This window comes from Podarcis pityusensis (genome assembly GCF_964106645.2).
Source record: "Podarcis pityusensis genome assembly, chromosome: 2".
In the NCBI taxonomy this organism is placed as follows: domain Eukaryota; kingdom Metazoa; phylum Chordata; class Lepidosauria; order Squamata; family Lacertidae; genus Podarcis; species Podarcis pityusensis.
The window spans coordinates 2,781,293-2,803,630 of record NC_138029.1 but is presented as its reverse complement, the minus strand read 5'-3'; the positions used below and the strand labels follow the sequence as shown (position 1 = coordinate 2,803,630).

Below are 22,338 nucleotides of genomic sequence, written 5' to 3'. Positions count from 1 at the left end.
CTGGTGTGTTACTGCAATACAGTGGTACCTCGGGTTACATACGCTTCAGGATACAGACTCCACTAACCCAGAAATAGTAGCTTGGGTTAAGAACTTTGCTTCAGGATGAGAACAGAAATCGTGCGGAGGTGGCACGGCAGCAGCAGGAGGCCCCATTAGCTAAAGTGGTGCTTCAGGTTAAGAACAGTTTCAGGTTAAGAACAGACCTCCGGAACTAATTAAGTACATAACCAGTACTGTACTGTACAGTAAAGTACTGTAGAGAAAAACTTCTTTCTTTCTTAAATTAGCTTACTAGTAATGAGTGGTTAACTTTTGATAATTCAGCAGCTAACTAATCTTGCAGCTCCTCCCAGGACCTGAATAAGCAGCTTATGCTGATATTGTGCAGTTTTAAATTTTTAAGATAATTGATCAACCAAAGTAGCTTATCACTTGACAGCCACAATTGCATGTGAACTTCAGTGCAGAACTGCATATATTATGTAAACGTACTTCCTCATTCTGACATAAATGTAGCGTGGAGGAGACATCAGTCAGTGGGGCAGTGGAGTGGGGTGGGCTCTTAATCCACTCTGTACCCTAGATTTCCCCCTTGTTGAATGCCCTCCTTGTCTGTTTCCCACCCCAATTCCTTGTTTCTGGGGTCCTATTTCTAGTCTTGTGAGCCTAACAGAGAATTTTTTGGAGGGTGAGGGGTAGCTTGTAGGAAAGTATGGGAAGAGTAAATCACCCATCCCTGCTGCCAGTCTTCCCTGCAGCTGCCCCCCAACCCCTTGTTAGCCCTGAAAACCTGGGCATGCCTGCTTCATATGAAGTTCTGTCCTGAATCATTTGTAGTTGACGCTTCTGAGAATGTGATTTGTGTAGCTTATCAATATTATTAATGTAAAACAGTGGAGAGAAAGTGGGGGGGGGAGGAGAAGCGATTGGGAGTTTGATTCAAAGTTTTTCTTTGCTCATAACCGGTTGCCCTCAGGCCATTTGTGGTTTATGTGCCAGAAAAGATTTGAGTGTATGAAACTGCTACCTTCTCCTACAAAAGCATTAAAAAAAAATGCCACAAGGGAAATTTGAGGGCTTGCACCTTTTGAAAGCAACTATGTTTTACTAGCAAAGGAATTTGCCTTCCAAGAGATTTTTGCCCTTATACTTCAGAGCCAAGCTGGAATCATCAGAGCCCCCCCTCCCTCTGTGTGTGTGTTAGAAGTGATGATTATAGATAAGCCAGTGTTTGTTCTTTGCAACTTTTGCATGTACAGGATTCTACACACACAGAGAGAAATCTGATTTGGGAATCTGACTATATGCCAGTTTGCAGGGGTGGAAAGAAAATGTTTTCAATTCTTCCACACCAGCAGGAAATTCTGATGAGCCAGCAAGTGCCCACAATCAAATATATAACGTTAATTCCAGTAACTGTTACAACAGAAGAAAGTGGCGATTTGGAACTCTTTCCTTGTACAGATTAGATGCCTCACTTTGATTATACATCACTCGATCACTCCATATTTGGGCCTGGTCGCCACATGTAGCAGAATGAGTTGCAAGAGACCTGAAGCAGTAGAATGGACTGTCCATTCAACTGCCACATATTATTGAGCAAGCAAACACAGAAACCTCCCTGCGAGTAGAAAACCAGCAGAGCAAGGAGATAGCTGGACTGTGTTTGCTATTTACTTTCAGGGATTATATATATATATATATATATATATATATATATATAGTAGCAATCTGCTTACCTGCAGTTGGACTGAATACATAGTCCATCATGGAACTTTGAAGTGTCAGGCATAGCCCTATTGGCTTTAGCCCAAACGTAGCAGAGTTTTCCTGCACAGCGAGGAAGCTAGTTGCGGTGGTAATGACTAGTCAGCTAGACTCAGAATAACTATTTACAGGATTTATTAAAAGGAAAAAAAAAACAACCAGCAGAGTTTCTGCATACAAAACAAAGCAAATAAATCCTTTCTTTCTCTCTCTCTCTCATAACCATACACAGCACTTCTAACTCCTTCTCCTAACACACCTAACACCAAACTGTGCTAGCAATCCTAGATAACAGAGTTGAGTGCTGGTTGTTAACCAATCAGAGTAAGTAGTTTCTAGGTCAAGCAGACCTGGGCTTTCTGCCAAGAGTAAATTGACACTGCCTTGAGTTAATTGTGTGAAGCCAGAATCTGCAAGTTTCCCATGAGAATCAATTAACAGAAACTGAACACCCCCTCACAGATTCTGCTGGACAATTAACATCAAAAAACACCTATGTAGGAGATTATTTTTCCAGCAAACCTAAACCCTTGCACATTTGCTTGTTCTTTATCTTTGCCAATGGTTTAGTTAATACATCTGCTACATTTTCTTCACTTGATACATAAGTACATGTGATTATATTGTCTTGTACACAGCAACGTACATTTTGGTATTTTACAGAGATATGTTTGGAACGTGATTTGAAACCCTCTGTTTTACTTAAGGTTATACAAGCTTGATTATCAATGTAAACTTGTACTGGTTCTCCACAATTTACATTTAAATCTGTTAACAAATGCTTGAAATAAATCACCTCGTTACACAATTCACTCAATGCGGCGTACTCTGATTCCGTTGATGACACACTTACAACGTCTTGCTTGCGTGACCGCCAGCTGATTAAAGCTCCACCGACCATTATGACTAGTCCTGTGACAGATTTTCTATCTGGCAAATTTCCCCAGTCACTATCACAGTAGCAACTCAACATTTCGTCCTCGGAAGAATTTAATTGTAACATATAGCCAATTGTCTGTTTGAAGTATCTCAGAACTTGTTTTACCCCTTTCCAGGCATTTAGTGTGGGTTTTGAGACCAATCTACTTAATATGCCTACTGCGTAGCTAATATCAGGTCTGGACCACTGTGCTAGATACAATAAACTTCCAATTACAGAGTGATATACATCAGGATGTTCAAATTCAGGACTCTCATCTATATGAAGTGTTTTTATGAAACCTGGATCCATAGGCACCGCTGCCCCTTTGCAATCCTGCATCCTGTATGTAGTCAGTAGTTGTTTAACTTTGTTCTGCTGACTAATTAGGCAGCTGCCATCTTGGGCCCAGCACACTTCCAACCCTAGATATGTCCTAACCGGGCCTAAGTCCTTCACTTTGAACTTACTGGACAATTGCTTGGCAAACCTTTTAGTTTGTTTATCTGTTTTACAGGCATACAATATATCATCTACATAAATCAGACAAAACTCTTGATCACTGCCTGTACCACGTACATAAACACAATTGTCAGCTGTACTCTGCTTGAAACCAAATGACACTAAGGCCTCATGGAAACATTTGTTCCAAGATCTTGCAGCCTGTTTGAGACCATATAGAGCTTTGTTTAATTTTAACACTCTATTGGAACCTGTCTCATAACCAGGCGGTTCGGCTAGATACAGGTCTTCTGATATTGATGCATGTAAATATGCAGTCTGGATATCAAAATGGTTTAACAGGAGTTTTCTCTTTGCTCCAAGCGTTAAAATCAGCCTTACACTGTCCCCCTTAGCAGTAGGGGAAAAAGTTTCATCATAATCTTTTCCAGGCCTCTGAGAATATCCTTGAGCCACTAAACGAGCTTTGTATTTGTACTTTCCTGTCACCAGAGGTTTAAGTTTGTACACCCACCTGCAGCCTACAATCTTTGCCCCCTCAGGCTCTGCTACCTTGTGCTCATTTAGAGAGGACATCTCTTCCTCCATTGCCTGTTTCCAGAGCTCTGCCTCCTCTTTTGGTAACTTTAACACCTCCTGAAAACTCTTGGGTTCTGCAATTACACTAAACACATTTGCAGTATCTGGAGAAAAACGCACCGGAGGCACTCCTTTGTTTTGTCTTTTAGATCTTCTGGGAGAAAATTTTTCTTCTGACCCACTTTCCTCCTCAGAACTACGACCTCTCTTTTGTTGCTTAGCAACTGGTCTCTGGCTAATTCCACTTTCTTGAGAGCGCTTATCTGAACTTTCCTCCCCCTCAGACTCTGATTCTCTATGTTTACCTTCAGAGTCATGAAGCTCCTGGGAAGGTTCAAACCAAACCTCAGTATTGGCATGTAGTCTCTCCCAGCCACTATGTTCACAAAAACTGGCATTCCTGGAGATCACAATGCCATTTGTCCCTTCAGCAAAGCGGAAACCTTTTCCCAGCTCCTGGTAACCCACAAACACTAACTGTTTGGTCTTAGGATCTCCCTTCTTTCTCATTTGTTTTGGAATTAATACCCAGGCTTTTGATCCAAACACATGCAAATGGTCAATTTTAGGTTTTTTCTGAAACAATTTAAAGTACGGGGTTGTACCTATTGTTTGATGAAAGAGCCTATTTTGGAGATAACACGCCGTGAGCATGCTCTCCCCCCAATAAGACATGGGCAAATCAGCATCATCAAGCATGGCAAACATCATATCTTGTAAAGATCTGTTTTTTCGCTCTGCAACGCCATTCTCCTCTGGGGAAAAAACGTTCGTTTTTCTATGCCCACTGCCACGCTTTTGTAACCAATCTCTAAAAGCATTTGACATAAATTCGCCACCTCTGTCCGTCTGAATCCTTCTGAGTTTAATGGACAGAAATCTTTCCACAGATGCCACCCAGCCTTTAAACTTAGTGAACACGTCACCCTTATTCTTCATGGGAAAAACCCAAGAGTAACGCGTGGCGTCATCCACAATTGTTAGTGAAAAACGCGCTCCACCCCTGCTTACAGCAAATGGACCAATTACGTCCATGTGAACCAGCTGTAGCGGTGACTCACTAACTCTGTCACTTCTGGGGTAAGTGACTCTGTGGGTTTTAACCTTTTTACAGACATTACAATCAAGGTACTTGTTACAACTCTTTAAATTCCTCCCATCAGCCAATTCAGACATTTTTAGTACACTCTTCCAGCAAGCATGCCCCATTTTCCTATGCAATAAGTGCACACAGTTGTCATGTATAGCTTTGTTATTCACTGCAGGCTGAGATTTACTGACTACTGCTGCAACTTGAGATCCTGCTTTAAGCCAAAACAAGCCTCCCTCTGACTTAGCAGTGCCTAAAATCTCACCAGCCTTCTTAATAATGCAACTGTCTCCTTCAAAATACACTTTAAACCCAGCTTTTAGCAAACAATCTACAGACATCAGATTGCTCCTTAATGAAGGCACACAAAGTACATTTTGCAGGCATTCACGAAGACAAGGAACAAAAACTGCACCCCCCGAAATCACTTCGGAAGTACTTCCGTCTGCTAGAGCCACCTGGCTGCGCTGTGCTGAGTTCTTGGAAACAAACAATTCATCTGAATTTACGATGTGCCGAGACGCTCCCGAATCGACCACCCAGACAGCTTGTTTCTCATCAGCAATCTTGACCTCGGCGGTCACCAGCTGAGCCGACTGTTTTTGTTTGAAGAATTTCTTTTTACGCTGCTGCTGCTGATCTCGTCTCTGCTCCTGCACCGGCAACTGAGACTTGACCAACTCCGGACATTGTCGTTTTAGATGCGCTGAAGACCCACATCGGAAACAACGCCTAACAGCAAACGCTGACTCCTCACCAGTACGCTGCTTTTGCTTCACCTCTGGCACGGCATGAGAACTCCTTCCAAAACGTCCACCTGTAGAAGCCTCTGCAGCCAACGACCTTTCTTGCCTCTTCTGCCATTCTTCAATCAAACGCCCAGTAACGTAACTGACTGATAAATCACGCTCCTGTATGCCTTCTAGAGACAAAACTAAATTATCCCAGCTTTCCGGGAGAGAACTCAAAATAATAGCCACCTTCTCCTGCTGGTCTAACGCACAGTCTCTTTCCTGTAGCGCAGCAAACTTTAACTGTAAACTGTGTAGGTGTTCCTGCATTGTAACCCCAGGCTGTAACATTGCCTTGTACAATGCCTTGCGGATGAACAGCTTGGAAACCGCTGTCTCACGCACATGGAGTTCTTTAAGTGCTTGCCACACACCTCTAGCTGTCTTGATTCCCCTCACATACGGCAACTGGGAATCTTCCAGCCCCAAGACAATTGTGGCCCTTGCTCTTTGGTCTTTATCGAGGTCTTCATCATCAGGCTTTGCAGGAAACTTACTCACCACTTGCCAGAGACGATCCCTCTGCAGCACTGCCTGCATGCGTTCCGACCACAGCAAGTAATTGGAGTCATTCAGACGCTCAAAAGCCATCTGAACTGGTTGTGAGGCCATCTTGAGAGCGATGTCCCTGGAACCCGGAACCAGCTACTCACGACCACCGAGAGAGAAAACAGGAACCACAGCACCCAGCACTCACACGCTGCAGCTGTTGTCCTTGTGTCCACTGCGTCACCAGCTCACCACAGTCAGGAACCAGCCAGTGTCCATCTGCTGCACCAACAGGAACAACAACTTCTGGAACTACTGGAACCAACACCGCTGATGCTGACACCACCACAACTCAGGCTGGCAGCACAATGCCCATAACCTCATGGAACTTTGAAGTGTCAGGCATAGCCCTATTGGCTTTAGCCCAAACGTAGCAGAGTTTTCCTGCACAGCGAGGAAGCTAGTTGCGGCGGTAATGACTAGTCAGCTAGACTCAGAATAACTATTTACAGGATTTATTAAAAGGGAAAAAAAAACAACCAGCAGAGTTTCTGCATACAAAACAAAGCAAATAAATCCTTTCTTTCTCTCTCTCTCTCATAACCATACACAGCACTTCTAACTCCTTCTCCTAACACACCTAACACCAAACTGTGCTAGCAATCCTAGATAACAGAGTTGAGTGCTGGTTGTTAACCAATCAGAGTAAGTAGTTTCTAGGTCAAGCAGACCTGGGCTTTCTGCCAAGAGTAAATTGACACTGCCTTGAGTTAATTGTGTGAAGCCAGAATCTGCAAGTTTCCCATGAGAATCAATTAACAGAAACTGAACAGTCCACTCTGTTGCCTCCGGTTTCTGCCTTCTCATTCGATTACCTCGGGAGGTAAGCAACAGCTGAATGTGTGAACTGGCTCCATTGTGCATGCTGTTAAGAGCTGGGACGGCCAATTCACATCCAATGAGGGTGGTGTATGGCTAGAGGTTTCTCAGCAGCATTCTGGAGAGAGAGCGGCAGCTAATCACCTCAATTTATACTGATCTTTGCTGTAAATTTACTGAATCAGGTTATCAGCTTTTATCCTGGAGGGGGAAAAGAATGTGTTCGTCATAATCCAGAGGTGGGCAAACTTGTCCAGCTTTGGAGGCTGCATTCTCTTCTGGGCAAACTTCCAAGGGCCACATGACAGTGGCTGGCGGGGTCAGAGGCAAAAGAGGGTGGAGCAATGGATGTAAATGACCTTTGTACAGGAGGCTCGTTTCTGGACACACTCACACAAATCTCTCTCTCACCCATCCAGGCAATGAGGAGCCGCCCAAGGAGACATTGCAGCCAGGGCAAAAACTCGCAGGGTGTGACGCATGGCCAGGGTGGGGTTTGGCCTGGGAATAGTTCCAAGGACCAGGGAGAGGAACTTGGAGGGTTGGGGTTCCTCATCGATGATTTAATGCAGTAAAGGTGCTTCTAGATTGGCTTCACCATTCAGCACATGTGAACATTGACTTCCTCCTCTGGCCGGAGTAAAAAACCAAAAAGATTATTCTTTCCCCCTCAGCACCCTTCCTTCCTGTCCCATGTTACTGTCATAAGAGCATGGATCTATCTTGTCCAGCATCCTGTTCTCACAGGGGCCAACCAGAGGAACCACAGAATCAAAGAATTTTAGACTTGGAAGGGACCCCAGGGGTCATCTAGACCGACCCCTGCGATGTAGGAATCTCAGCTAAAGCATCCATGACAGGTTCCCATCCAACCTCTGCTTACAAACCTCCAAAGGAGAGTCTACAACCTCCCCTGGGAGACTGTGTCACTGTCTAACAGCTCTTACTGTCAGAAAGTTATTCCTGATGTTTAGTCAGAATCTCCTTTTTTGTAACTTGAAGCCATTGGTTTCAATCCTACCCTCCAGAGCAAGAAAAAATTAAGCTTATTCACTGTTCCATGGGACAGCCTTTGAGATATTGGAAGGTGGCTATCATAACTCCTCTCAGTCTCCTCCTGTCCAGGATAAACATACCCACTCCTTCAACTCTTCCTTATCAGGCTTGCTTTCCATACCTTTGAACATCTTGGTTCCCCTCTTCTGTACATGTTCCAGCTTGTCAACATGATCCGTCTAAAATTGTAGTGCCCAGAATTGGATGCAGTACTTCAGGTGTGATCTGATCAAGGCACAATACAACAGGACTACTACTTGATGCAGCCTAGAATAGCATTGACATTTTGGAGGATGATATTAATGGACTATGCAGAACTAGATAAACTAACAGGAAGGATTCGAAATTTGCGGGACCAGAAATTCACAGAAGACTGGTGTAAATTTACAGACTATTTGAAAAGTAAATGTGATGATCAGACTACATTTGTAGGTTTGGAAGAAGTTTTGTGAGGGGAATTATTGGAACTATTGCAAAAATGGATAAAGGGGAGGATGGTTAGTTATGATAATTAAAGGCAATATGAATTTAAGAAATGCACAAGAAGTGGTTAAAACGGTGGATCATCAAAGGTGCTGATGGAAGTCCAAAAAAAGATTGTATAAGTGGTGAAGTTTTGTGGTATGTATTATAATTTATATGTTAAAATTAATAAAAATTATTATATAAAAAAATAGCATTGACATTTTTGCTGCTGTATCACACTGTTGACACATTTTAAGCTTTTGGTTCACCAAGACCCCTAGATCCTTTTCACATGTACTGCTAGTAAGCGAGGTGTCCCCCGCCTTATATTTGTGCATCTGGTTCTTCCTACCTAAGTGCAGAACCTTACATTTGTCCCCCTGTAATTTGTTTCAACTGGTGTTCAGAGTCATAATGCCTCTCAGCAGAGATGGTACAAGGCCACTGTGTCACTGAGTTGCGCTGGTACCCAGAGTCTGTATCTATGCTGCCCTGCATAGGGCACAGACCAGATCCTGCCCTCAATCTTGCAAATATTTACATTTCATGAATTCCCCAAGCAGTGTGATATTCTGCATGCTAAGTTTCATGTAATATGTGTCATGTTCTCAACACAGTCGAAAGGATTTTTAAGAAATGAACTGCTGCTTGTATTTCAGCTATCCCACAAACAGTTCCACTGAAAGAGACTAGGGCGTCCCCTTCCATTGCAGATTGTGCTCTCTCATGTAGTTATGTTGTTGCAGGTCTCCTCTATTCTGTGACCAGTGAGATGTTCCTGGGGTGCAGCGCTCACCCAGATTTTGTTTCCATTTGGAAACAGAGCCCTGGATATTTCTTGGCAGTTGTTTTTCCTTTTTATACTTGGGTTTGCTTACAGGTATACATGCTGAGCTTAGGCAAAGGTGCAGCCTAAGCCAGCCTTCCCAACCTGGCACCCTCCAGATATTGCTGGACTACAACTCACAAATCACCTGTGACCATTGGCTGTGCTGGCTGGGGCTGTCTAGGCCCCGTTGTTCATAGAATCACTGGATGAGAAGGTCCCCTGCAGGTTATCCAGTCCACCCCACAACTTTTAGCTCACCAAGGATCTCAAAGTAGCGCACATGGAGGTGTAGCTCCCAATCCTCACATCAAATCTGGCTGGGCTGAGAAGTGGTGAGACTGGTGTGTCGGGGGCAACAAAATAAGCTTCCTGGGCAAGTTGAGATTTGAACCTGGCTCTCCCTGGTAAAAGTAATACTCCAACCATGACACCATCCCAGATTCCCAGACCTTGCTGTTTCCTTTCCAAGGAATGTAGGCATTTTTGCCGCATCCTCCATAATTGATAAGCTCCAAGCTCTGAAAAGCAAGGGATGGAATCTGCACATCTTGTGGTGTCAAAAGAGAGTCTGGCCAGGGAGGGGGAGCGGGCAGGGGAGAGCTTTCACAACAAAGGCAATATTTCCTGCCTCCGCCGATGTGCCTGGGAGAACAGCGAGAACACACTGCCAGCTTTTGACAAACGTCCCTTCTGCCGAGTGTCCATGCTCCTGCAGCAAAATCAACATTTGGCATTAGCATATGTGAAAATAAATGGACTGGGGTTTTTTTAAAAAAGAAAAAAAAGTATGATATTGTTTGCAGCATTTTTTTTTTTCCATAGAGAAAAGGGCTGCAATGGTTTTGGCTGTCGTAGAATTCCAAAAATTAATATTTTCTCGCAATGCATTTTGCCAGCGTGGAGTAGAGGTTGGACAACCATTGGTTGCCAAATACCAGCGGTGGATGGAGCTAGCCAGCCCAACCCCCTCCACAATGACTTTAAAATGTGATGGGTGGGTGGGTGTGAACCCCTTGTGCCTAGGGGTAGGCCCCCCTGATCTAGGGGCTGATATGGCAACCACAAGCCAGCTTGGATCATTATGGGGCCGATCCATATCTGGCCCCAAACAGAACTGCCCCATGTTTAATGAGGGCTTTAAACCCCAATTAAACATGCAGTGAGGAGAGGAGGGAGGAGGATAGGATAGAGAGGTCTCTGTGAGTGTGTGTAGAGACGAGTCTACTGGACAAAGGGTACATTTGCATTCCCTGGTCTGCCCACTTTTGCCTCTGGCCCCACAAAGCAGTGGCATGTGGCCTCTGGGAGGTTGCCCAGGAGGGACTGTGGCCCTTGGGCTGAACAAGATTCCCCCACGTCAGACATCAGCAGTCCTGAGCCGGAGGGACCAGGGACTCCGCAGAAGGCAGCTTTCTATGTTCCCTATTTCCTGTATCAAAGTTGTTTTACGGTGAAGATGGTTCATACAATGATGGATTGGATGTTGTCCCTGCATGCCTGGACCAGTCCAAGGGAGACAATGCCATCTGTGCTCAGGAGATTTATGTGATGCAATTGAATCTCTGGGAGTAATTTTTGTCTTCTTAAGGCAGCCTTGAGAAGTGAGGATTCAGATCTGGTGTGTGTGTTTGTGACTCCTCCAAACCCACCTTCTCTGCAACTACAACAAGAACGTTACTTTGGGAAAGTCTGCCATGGATTGCCTGTGTGACAACTACTTAGGGACAAAGGTACAGCTAGACAGGCCACAATAGAAAAGTTTGGGGTAAAGAGAAAATGAGGAGTGACAGAAAGCATAGCCAGGACAGGGCAGACCATCAGAGTGGCATGGAGGCCAACAGTAGGTGGAGCCAGAGCCAGGTGGAGCCACTAGGAATTTGAATTTTGTCCCCATCCACCCAGAGGCATACCTAGGCTCCCTTGCGCCCTTGTCAAAGAGCTGTTTCAGCAAACACACACACACATGTCCAACAAGCAGATTTTGGCCACCCAGAGCAGCAGATGTTGGCCACACACCCAGGGAGTGTGCAGATGGGTGGACAGGCTCCTAGCCACTCCAAGCCAGAGTGGAGAGGTGCGAATATTTGCACCCTTCTGGGCCTGCACCCTTGGCAGTGTAGCAAAAATGAACGTTTGAGGCTGAAGGAAATCTTCATATGGCAGTGAGAAAACCAAGGGTGCTTATTGCTAGCAATAATGGCTCAGTGGGATCACTCTCCAAAAGCTGAGCAAAGCCCCAGAAGGGTGGGGCCTTCCTAGTATGCATAGCTGCTATCTATTAAAGGAATACACATGCATAAACTTCCTTCAATCTAAAGTTACAACACAAAACTAATTATACCATGTATGGTCTTTCCTTCATTACCTATTCATTGAGCAAGCGAACAAAGAACTCTCTCTAAGCCTCCCCCCACCCTGCACGTGATCTCTTTGCATTCCTTTCTACCTGAGGGGTTAGGACATTTGAAGGTACATCTCAGAACAGCAAGGCATGTCTCCTTTCATATGCAGATGCTTAGGAATGTGTTTACAACCTTGGGAGTAAAGCTGCTCCTAGCACAAGATACGGCACAAGGCCTCTAGCCTGGCTAGTTAGCTGAGCTTATAGGTCTCTATGTGCCTCAGCAGGGGCCAACCTGCCCAATCCTTAGGTACATCCAGTGTTGGTTGGGGGGGGGGGGGACGCAGGGGGATGCATACCTCTAAACACTTTGTGAATCTAAGTTTAGCCTCATTGAGGGGCAGTATTTCAATATGAGTAGGAAAATGAGAGTACCCCTAAACATTTTTTAGGGGGAAAGCACTGGGTACATTCCTGCACCCACTTCCTTGGTGAGTTCTGCTACCTGAGGAAGACAGTGCTGACAGGCTGGCTGGAGGGCAGCCTGAGGGTTGGTGGTGGGACAGTGTTGTATTTGTTCTAATGGACCAGCCTCCGCTGCCCTAATGGCCCCCTTCCCTGCTGCCAAGGGGCCTGGGAGGACTGGGGGGGGGGGAGGATGGTCAGTGGGTGATTAACCATTTCCTTGCCAGTCATTTGCCCCTGAAACAGCCTCCTTTGGACTGCGCTCAAGCCTTTGCTGCCATTACAGCAGCAGCCAGCAATGCATTCCATAGAGGCTGGATCTGCCTCAAGCAGTCAGGGAAGGATCACCAGACACCTACAAGCACCCTTTGGGACAATGGCCACCTTCATGTATCCCCCCTCCCCTGTAATAATGGGTGTTTGCACAGGGAAATGAAAGAGCATGTAGCAAAAGCAAGAAAAACACACATGTCTTGGGATAATCCTGCAGGCAGCATGACTGAGTCCATAGGAAGGTTTTGGTGGGAAGGAAGATGCAGAAGAGCCTCACCTGTTATAAGCTGCTTTGTTGCGTGGGTGGGTGCAATTTAAAGGGTGTAACGTATTCTCAATTCAGTTCTTTTGATTTTACTTTTATCTTCACAAATACAGAAGCACAGGTGAAAGGAGAAAGAAAAACCTGCCTTTGCAAAAAGAACCACAACTACTTAAAACCTATTATTCACCCAACCCACAACAATACCCCTACAGCAAACAATACATTAACAGCCACTCTCAAGTTTGTTTGCTTTCCCCCCCAGTAAACAATTTATTTTCTATGCCCAAACCAAAAGAATAAATAAAGAAGTATGCCTTTCTAAGGCTCAAAGTGGAATTTCTTATTTTCACACTTATGAAATATTTATTAAAGCAAGAAAAAACTTTCACTGTAATCATAAGTTCCGGGCTGTTATGTAAAGTTCTAAGTTTTTAAAATGTAGCTCTACAAACAGAGACCCACAAATGGGGGGGGGGCAATTGGAGCATCTACTCATTTTGTTTTGTTACAATTCTACCTCCTTTAAAAAGAAAACCCTATAAAGGAAACCCATCCATCTCTAAACATAAAAATGTAACTTATAGATCATCCAGTGAAGCTGAATACTGGAAGATTCAAGACAGATAAAAGAAAGTCCTTCGTGTCGTGCCAAGTTAAACTATAGAACTTGCTCCCCCAGGAGGCAGTGTTGCCACCAGACTAGATGGCTTGAAAAGAGGATCCTTGTTGGCATCCTCTGTCTCGGAGACAGTAGAAGAGTGTGCCTTTGGGGGTGAAGTCAAACTGTTGGAGGGTTAAGGCACCTGCTGTGTCTGTAGAGACTGATACGGGAGAGACATGTTTTGTTGCAGCTGGGGCGGATGAAGGTGTCCAGCTGTGCTGATGCTGTTGCACCAGAACGTTTCTTCTCTCTGTGCTCCTCCCAGCAGTCCTATCTTTTCTGGTCACTGCTCCGGGTGCAGGAGCAGACTGTGTCCAGGCACTGCTGTCATCTTGCAAGGGATTCCCAATGGCAGGGTTGATGTTGCCAGCCTTCACGTCACGTTTTGCAGGCATCCAGCTTGGGGACAGGAAGAAGAGGGGTCACAGAGTGTGCCTCATCCCACAACCAGACCTCACATTTGGACCAGGTTTTTGGGAGACTGGTTAAGGTGCAGCAACTGGAAAATATCACAGACCTTTACCCACCCACTGACTAAGTTCGTACACAAAGTACATATAGAGTTTTAATTTTTTCTTTTTTTCCAGATCTTTATTGAATTTTTAGTTCCATACTGTACATACACATACATTATATTTCACATTTGTTCTTGCTCTCCCGAGCTGACTTCCCTCTTTCCTTCTTCTGGCTTTCTTGTGTCCTCTTTGACTTTTCATATTATCTTTGTCCATTTTCCACAAGATTGTTCTTCTTCATTTTTTCCATTAAATGTCCGTAAACAAATAAATCTTTCTATATATACAAATTCTTGCTGTCTGTCTATATTCATTTACAAATATTGTTCAATAATAATCCTAATATACATTTTTAATTCATTTTGATATTATTATCCAGTAAATTTCTTGTATTTTCCCGTTATGAGATATTATTTTAATTCTACTGGTTTCCCTATTTCACATCATCTTCTCTATATATAACATAAATTTTCCCCATTCTTTTTGATATGTTTCATTCCTCTGATGTTGAATTTTTGCTGTTAATTTGGCTATTTCTGCGTACTCCATAACCTTCTACTGCCATTCTTCTATTGTAGGCAATTTTTGCTGTTTCCATACCTGAGCCAGCAATAACCTCGCACCGTTGTTGTTCTGTATAAGAACAGTTTCTGGTCATTCTTGTCAATGTCTTCTCCCACCATTCCCAACAGGAATGACTCTGTTTTTTTCAAAAATGTATACTTTAAAATCTTCTTTAATTCATTATATATATTTTCCCAATACGTTTTCATTATGTCACAAGTCCACCACATGTGGAAGAAACTGCCTTCTTTCACCCCACACTTCCAACAATTTTTATTTCCTGTTTTATACATCTTTGACAATTTAATTGGCGTGAGGTACCATCTGTACATCATTTTTAACAGATTTTCTTTTAACAATGTACATGCTGTAAATTTTAGGCCAGTATTCCATAATTTTATCCACTTTCCATACTCAGTGTTGTGGCCTACATCTATTGCCCACTTAATCATGACACTTTTGATTTCTTCATCTTTTGTGTGCCATTCTAATAAATACTCATAGACCTTAGACAGTGCTTTTTTGTTATTTTGTAGTACTGCAGTTTCTAATATTGATTTTGTTTGTTCAAACCCTCTTGTTTTCTTATCCTTTGAGAAGATATCACCCATTTGACATATAGAGTTTTAATTCTTTGCTACCTATTACACAATCTCTTGGAAGATTTACCTGCCTATATTCTAGAAAGCAATTCAGGGCAAGTTTAATATTTTCAGGCAATCATGGTCCAGGCTTCAGGTTAGCATGAGGTGTTTTGTTTTGGGTTTAAAAAATAAATAAATCTGCTGCTCATCCTCTCTACACTTTTCTTGTACAGCTCTACCATCTCTGCCCACATATTTTGGAGTGCTGTTTCTGCTATCATGCAGTGGCCCAGTTACAGTAGGTGATTTTAGATCTGGACTTAATGGTCTTATGCTTCACCCGCTTCCGCTTTTGATAGTACTGAGTAATTATTTCGCTTACTTCAAGCCTTGCAGCATTTGGGGGCCCTCCTGCTCATTCCGCTAAGCAGGGTCCTGGATTCCTGCCTCAGAGTCCTGCCCTGAGGACCCCATTACACCCAGGAGGACTAGCTACTTGCTTTAGGTGGGGGGGGGGGAAGGCACAAACTCTTCAGCTGGCATTTTGGTATCACTCAGATTTGGCTGATCTACTGAGAAGTCATAGGAAGACTTGGCCTGGTATCACTCACTGATGATCTCTAATGTGCTGAATGTAAATTATGGGTGGGTTGCCGTGCCACATCCAGAAGGAGAGAGCATGAGGCTGGCTAACACGGGTCTGACCTAGTTTGCATTCTCTGTCCACCCTCCACTCTGTTAAGGGCTGCTCCTTCTGCTCTGTTTCCCAAGAGGCTTTCTCAATTTTCTTGCATGATGTGGTTGGTGGAAAGGCGGGACTGTTGGACTCTAAAAGAGTACAGACTATCTGGCTGTGGCTTGTTTGCCTGGGAATGGTGCTCTGTGGGGCTTCCTTTCTCTCTTGCAGCCTTTCCCTCCAATTTCTTAGCAGGCGCCTCTTTAAGAAACTGAAATGGGATGGGGCGGGGGAAGAGAGAAGACAGCCAAATGGGTGATGAAGCTTCGTGACATAACAGGAAAGGACAGAATAGGTCACGCCACAACTCATTACGTGCGTTCGGCATGTCCCAGGGCAAGCGGGGACTAAAAATAGCATTTGCCGCTCCATATTTAGTTGGGGAAAGAAAGGAATCAAGTGAATTTTAGAAACACATTGCGTTTGTGTGGGTTGGGAAGAGGGAGGTGGCATCGTGGGAAAGAGGGAAGGAGGGCAGGCAGTGCAGACTTGGGATGGAGTCAGTGTGACAGGTCTGCTCTTGTGGCCTATAACCCCAGGGTTATGGTCCCAGAGCCCTAAAGCATTTGGACACAGAGACAGCATTTTAATGATCAAGAGGCACTGGGCCAGAGAGTTTTTCCTCCTTGTCTTAGTCAAACAAGCAGACAATAACCTATGTTTCCAGGATCTAGCTACATACAAGAGTTCCCAATGTTCTGTCACGCTCCCATGTGACCAAGAAACGAAAAGCAGGGAAGAAGGGGGTAGATAAGAAACAATGCTTGATTCTGATCAGCTGATTTCAGCAGTGGCTGGAAACCTGGGGTTGTATCTCAACCCCAGCAGGGCATCTCTTCACTCACCCAGCTTCCATGCCACAGCAAGCCACAGGGAAGACTTTACCATGAGCAGAGACGGTTTTAGGGTAGCACAACTGGTGTGGCTGCACTGGGCACACACTGCAGGGGATGTTAAAGCAATGCTATAGCAATGGAGCATGAGAGGTGGGGGACATAAAATTTTAGCATTGCACAGGGCGCTGCTGAAATTTGAGAGCTCAAAGTCTGTCACGGCCATAAGCGCACCTGTCAGGGCTGTTTTGGTCAAACCAGCATTGCATCTGAACCCAGGATTGTGGTTCATTTCACTCTAACAAACCATGATCAGTAAGCCAAGAAGAAACCTTGGCTACAGATAGTGGCTGGTTGGGAGCAAAACAAATGACAATCCTTGGCTGTGAGACATAATATCAAGTCAGCAATCATGTTTCCTCTGTGTGCCATTTTAGACCATTCCCTGGGAGGAGAATGGTGTCCCCCAGTGAGAGTTGCCATTTTTTAGTGGCAAGTGCCACTTCTTTTCTCCAGAATGCTCCAGAGCAACAGAAAAGTGCTTTCTCTCTCTACTAAGAGCCATCCAATGAGGCTGACTGTTGGAAGACCCAGGAAAGATAGAGGTTAGTAGTTTGCCCCACAATGCCTAGTCAGTGATGGAAATCACTCATGCAATCATACCTATCCAAAACTTGGATAACTTCAAAAACAGGTTGGACAAATTCATGGTCAATAAGTTTATCAGTGACCACTAGCTATGCTGGCTGTATCCCACCTCCCTGGTCTGAGGCCGTCTGCCTCTGAATGCCAGTTGCTGAAGAATCACAAGTGGGGAGACTGCTCTTGCCCTCCGTTGTGGGCTTCCCACAAGCATCTGGCTGGCCACTGTGAGGACAGGATGCTGGACTCGATGGGCCTGATCCAGCAGGGCTCTTTTTATGTTCTTAATATCTGTGGCATTCTGGGAAAAGAAGACAGTGGCTTATGGGAGGGAGGGAGCCACCAAAATACAGTGGTACCTCGGGTTACATACGCTTCAGGTTACATACGCTTCAGGTTACAGACTCCACTAACCCAGAAATAGTACCTCGGGTTAGGTACTTGCTTCAGGATGAGAACCGAAATCATGCTCCGGCAGCGCAGTGGCAGCAGGAGGCCCCATTAGCTAAAGTGGTGCCTCAGGTTAAGAACAGTTTCAGGTTAACCCCAGTCAAGCTTGCAAAAATCTACCATGTGCCCGATAATAAATGTTGGAAATGTAAAGAAACTGAAGGTACATTCTTTCACCTTTGGTGGACGTGCCCAAGGATTAAGGCTTTCTGGGAGATGATTTATAATGAACTAAAAAAGGTATTTAAATATACCTTCTTGAAGAAACCAGAGGCCTTCCTCCTGGGCATAGTCGACCAATCGGTGTTAAAGAAGGACAGAACTTTCTTTATGTATGCTACAACAGCAGCAAGAATACTCATTGCAAAGTATTGGAAGACACAAGACTTACCCACACTGGAGGAATGGCAGATGAAACTGATGGACTACATGGAATTGGAGGAAATGACTGGCAGAATCCGAGACCAGGGAGAAGAGTCGGTGGAAGAAGATTGGAAGAAATTTAAAGACTATTTACAGAAATATTGCAAAATTAATGAATGTTAGAATGATGTTGGATTGAAGTTAAGTGGTTTCTAGCTGTACTGGTATAAAAGAATATGGAAAAATTGGTTTTTAATACGTAAAAATTTAATGTTATAATATATCAAGATTAAGGATCAGGATTAAAAAGGAGGGAAAGGAATTGCTGGATTAACAAATTGAATTGGAATACAAAAGAGGGAGGTATGAGGAGGTCCGGGAAACAAATAAACGTAAGAGAAGTGATGAAAAGATGGAATTGTTTTTAACTGTTTTTTCTTTCTTGTACTTTGTATTTTTCTTTTTTTATTGTTATTTTTCTTATTAATGTAATCTTTTTCTTTTGAAATTCTAATAAATATCATTTAAAAAAAAAAAGAACAGTTTCAGGTTAAGAACTCCGGAATGAATTAAGTACTTAACCTGAGGTACCACTGTAAGCATTACTGCTGCCGCCACATAAAACAATAACAACAAAGAAAGGGGGAAATGGAACTGAACATGAACAAATAAATGCTGAAACAAATGTGCTTTTAATGGCTGAATAATGAAATGAGTGAAGTTTTTAATAATGGAAACAAATGGACTTACAAAATAGAGGGGGGAACTGTACACCCCTAAGAATCATGATGTATTCTTGTTTAACTGTAAGCAGCACATTAGCATAATTTGATAACTGTCTGCTTTTTATTTTGTATTAAAGATCTCCCAGACTTGCCTGCATCTCACAGTTTTGCAAGTTTTGTGGGGAAGTGTGTCTGTGCATGCACACAATGACAACAGCCAATGCTAACTCTTCAAAAACCCAGCAAATATTTACAGAGATGCCATGTGGGTGGGAGTCAGGCTGGGGAAGATGAGGAGAGACAAGCAGCAAATCTTTTCCACAGGCTGTTGTGTTGGCAGAACTTGGCATCTCCAGTCTCTCTGGTGGCTTTTTTTTCATGGGAACTCCGAAGAAGCAGGATAAGCCCTGCCTCTGTTTCTCAGGCTTTTTTCTAGAGCTTTTGCTCTTAAGATGCCTTCAGCCCCATGGCCTCCATGGCCAAATTTTCAGGGGTGGAGGGAGTTAGAGTCGCAGCAACATCTGTAGGACACTAAGTTGGGGGAGGCTGGTTTCAAGCTTGGGATGGAGGCTATGTGTAGTGTATTTCTTTACATTTCCTAATCAATAGATAAAACCTTTCTTATTCTCAGCTGTGTCCCTCCAGGTTGTTTGTAAGCAAATTAACCTAATTTCTGATGGTCACACCTAGTGAATTATACTACTATATATTATTAATTTACTACACTATTCAGGAATAATTAATAATTATTGTATATTGTTGTCTAATTAATTAATTGCATTCATATCCTGAATTACCTTCAAAGAGATCAAGGTAGCTTTCATGGAAATATAAAGTTTTCATCCTCAGAACGACCCCTGTGAAATGGTTTGGAAAATGGTGATTGACTTCTTGGATGATCAGTGTGTGTGTTTGTGTGTGTGTGTGTGCGTGCACGTGTGCAGAGGACTGCTCCAAGTCTCCCTTTCTTCCATTGTGTTCCCTATGTGACAGCCCAATCTGAGATGGTGACAAGGGCTTACTGTGGGGTTTCCTATGTAAGACCCTTTTGATACTGTGGAGCGAGATACACTCCTGGAGCAGGATAGGATGGTAGAATGAACTGTACCACTTCAAGAAAAGGCACATTTTTTTAATCTTCCTCATTCTTTGCAAAGAAAGCAAGTGAGAGAGAAATAAATCTCTCAGCCCCACATTATTCTGCTGCATATATAGATATGACCCAAGTCATATCTACATGTAGTAAACCAGAATACCCCTTGTTTGGATGAGATCTCAACTTGGGGCAAGAGAACTTACCTAGGCACATGATATCTTGCCTTTCTTAGAATCATAGAGTTGGAAGAGACCACAAGGGCCATCGAGTCCAACCCCCTGCCAAGCAGGAAACACCATCAGAGCACTCCTGACATATGGTTGTCAAGCCTCTGCCTCATTTGCACTAAACTCCTATGCCTGCTGAAAAGCCTATTTGTTTATTTATTAGATTTGTGTTCCCCGCCCACAAATGAAACTCAAAGCAATTTCCAGGATTTTGAGCCTTTGTTCTCCCATGAAGATCTTCAGCACAAATACAACACCTCTTTAAAACTCCTTTCAGCTGGGTTTGACTGTCTGCCCGTCCCTGCAAGAGAATCCAGTAGTGCTTGCTGTGAGGACGTCCTGTAATTCTGAAACTGGTTTCAATGTGTAGTGCAAATATACTGGTGTCTCCTCCATCTGCAGCTATTGGGATTAGGAGCAAGGCCAGAAGCCCTGACCATGTTGCTGAGTGCTCTATGCTTCTTTCTCTTTGCAGACTCTCTTCCAGAGCCCCGATGAAGGCTGGCAGGTCTACACTTCCGCTCAGGCCCCCGACGGCAAATGTCTGTGCACGGCTGTCATCCCTGTCCAGGGCACATGCTCCAGGGACCTGCGCAGCCGACAACTACGGCAGCTGATGGAAAAAGTAAGTGATGTATTTTTAATTTGGGGTGCTGGTGGGGACTGCTCTAGACCAATTGCAGATGCTGATTGGGATGGAGGAATAGATCCAGCTGTTTCTGCAGCATGTCACTTTTGCAGGTGTTCATTCATCAGTCTTTTCTGTCCCATTCCCTTAATTTTTTGGTAAAGTTTTTTAAAAATTCATTCTATAATGTATTAAAAACAGATATTTAAACAGAATTTAAAACAAAAAATTATAACAACAGGTGAAAATTAAAAGATGGAAAACAAAACTGCAAAATAGGCACATAGAATTAATACAGTTGCACTTGGGTTAAAAAAAACCCAAAGTCCAAGTAATGACTATCAACATCACCAGATTATCAAGTCTAGTTCCAGATTTGCCAAGCTTGTGACATGGGTCCATCTTGAAAATGATGGTTCTGCTATATATTTCATAAAAGAATGCCAAATCATATAAAAAGCATCTTCAGGTTCTAGTCCTTATCACAAATTATGTGTTATTTTCTCCATTATAGCTATATTCCAGAGACAGTGGTACCAAGCGCACTGTGTAAGATTTTGGGATGCTTCCTATTGAGTTGCAATTCCTATTCATGCTGCCAATATCATATATAAGACCAAGTATTTTGGTTATATATCTACATTAATCTATGCTTTAAAAAAATAATAATGAACAAACAAGTAAATCCACATTTACATAAGAGGTTTTGAAAGAGTATTTTAAAAACCCCCACTTATTTCTCAATGTATTTTATTTCAAAGGTGCAAGTTGAGCTGAGAACTGTATCACAGAATTTGGAGAAGTGTTAACTTTGAAGGATAACTATCTTCCAAATTCCAGCCTCCACAGTAGTCCAGGAGGTACAGCAGTTTGTATAGGGGTTCACAAGTATCAAATTCCTCAAGCAGTGCCAACAGATGCTGCAGGAATTGTGCCCATTTTGGTTGAGAAAGGAGCGAACACAGAACACTTCTCTTTTCCCAGGACATTCACCACGAAGCTACCTACTGCTCCAACAGCGGAGGGAGACTAACACAGCCACCATGGCTGTCAGCCACTAATAGCTTGTTCTTCCTTCCTCTAATCCTCATTTAAAGCCATCCCAATTCATGGCCATTGTGATATCTTGCCGGAGCAAATTCTATAGTTTACCTACCCGCTGCGACAAGAAGTGCTTTGTTTTGTCTTTGTTTTGTCTCCCAACAGTCAGCATCATTGGATACATTGTATTAAGCAAGAGGGAGTTGAGAAAGGGGGAGTCTCCCAATCATACATTTGGGTCCTCAGCCAAACCTTTGAGCCTGGTTGGGGTTCATTTCCATTCTATTGTAGGATTCATTCCAAAACAGAGCTTGAGGGGTCACAGCGTTGCCCTTTGTGCATCAGAACGCATAGACTGCTGTCCCATTGCTAAAAGAAGGAAGAAAGGGGTAAATCTCAGGTTTGGGCTCTCGTTTAGGTACAAGGCCTGTTTCCTACCCCCCTCAAAACAACTTTTAATTACTGCATTTCCCCCACAGCCCTTTGCTCTTGCAACATTTAATTGGAAGCCGGAGACTTTGATCCTTCTGTTAGCTGTGCTTTCTTCTCCAAGACAGCTCCGCTTCTTAGGATTCCAGGGAGGATGCATGGAGGCTTCCT

At 43.6% G+C, this 22,338-nt stretch overlaps 1 protein-coding gene across 3 annotated transcripts in view; it reads left to right on the top strand.

Moving 5' to 3' along the window:
- The window catches only part of OLFM2 (olfactomedin 2), a 192,151-nt gene that overhangs the window by 107,738 nt on the left and 62,075 nt on the right, over positions 1–22,338 (top strand). For all 3 annotated transcript variants that reach the window (XM_080990134.1, XM_080990132.1, XM_080990133.1), the window contains exon 2: positions 20,545–20,694. In XM_080990134.1, the coding sequence (XP_080846260.1) occupies positions 20,545–20,694 (150 nt within the window). The remainder of the gene's footprint in view (positions 1–20,544; positions 20,695–22,338) is intronic.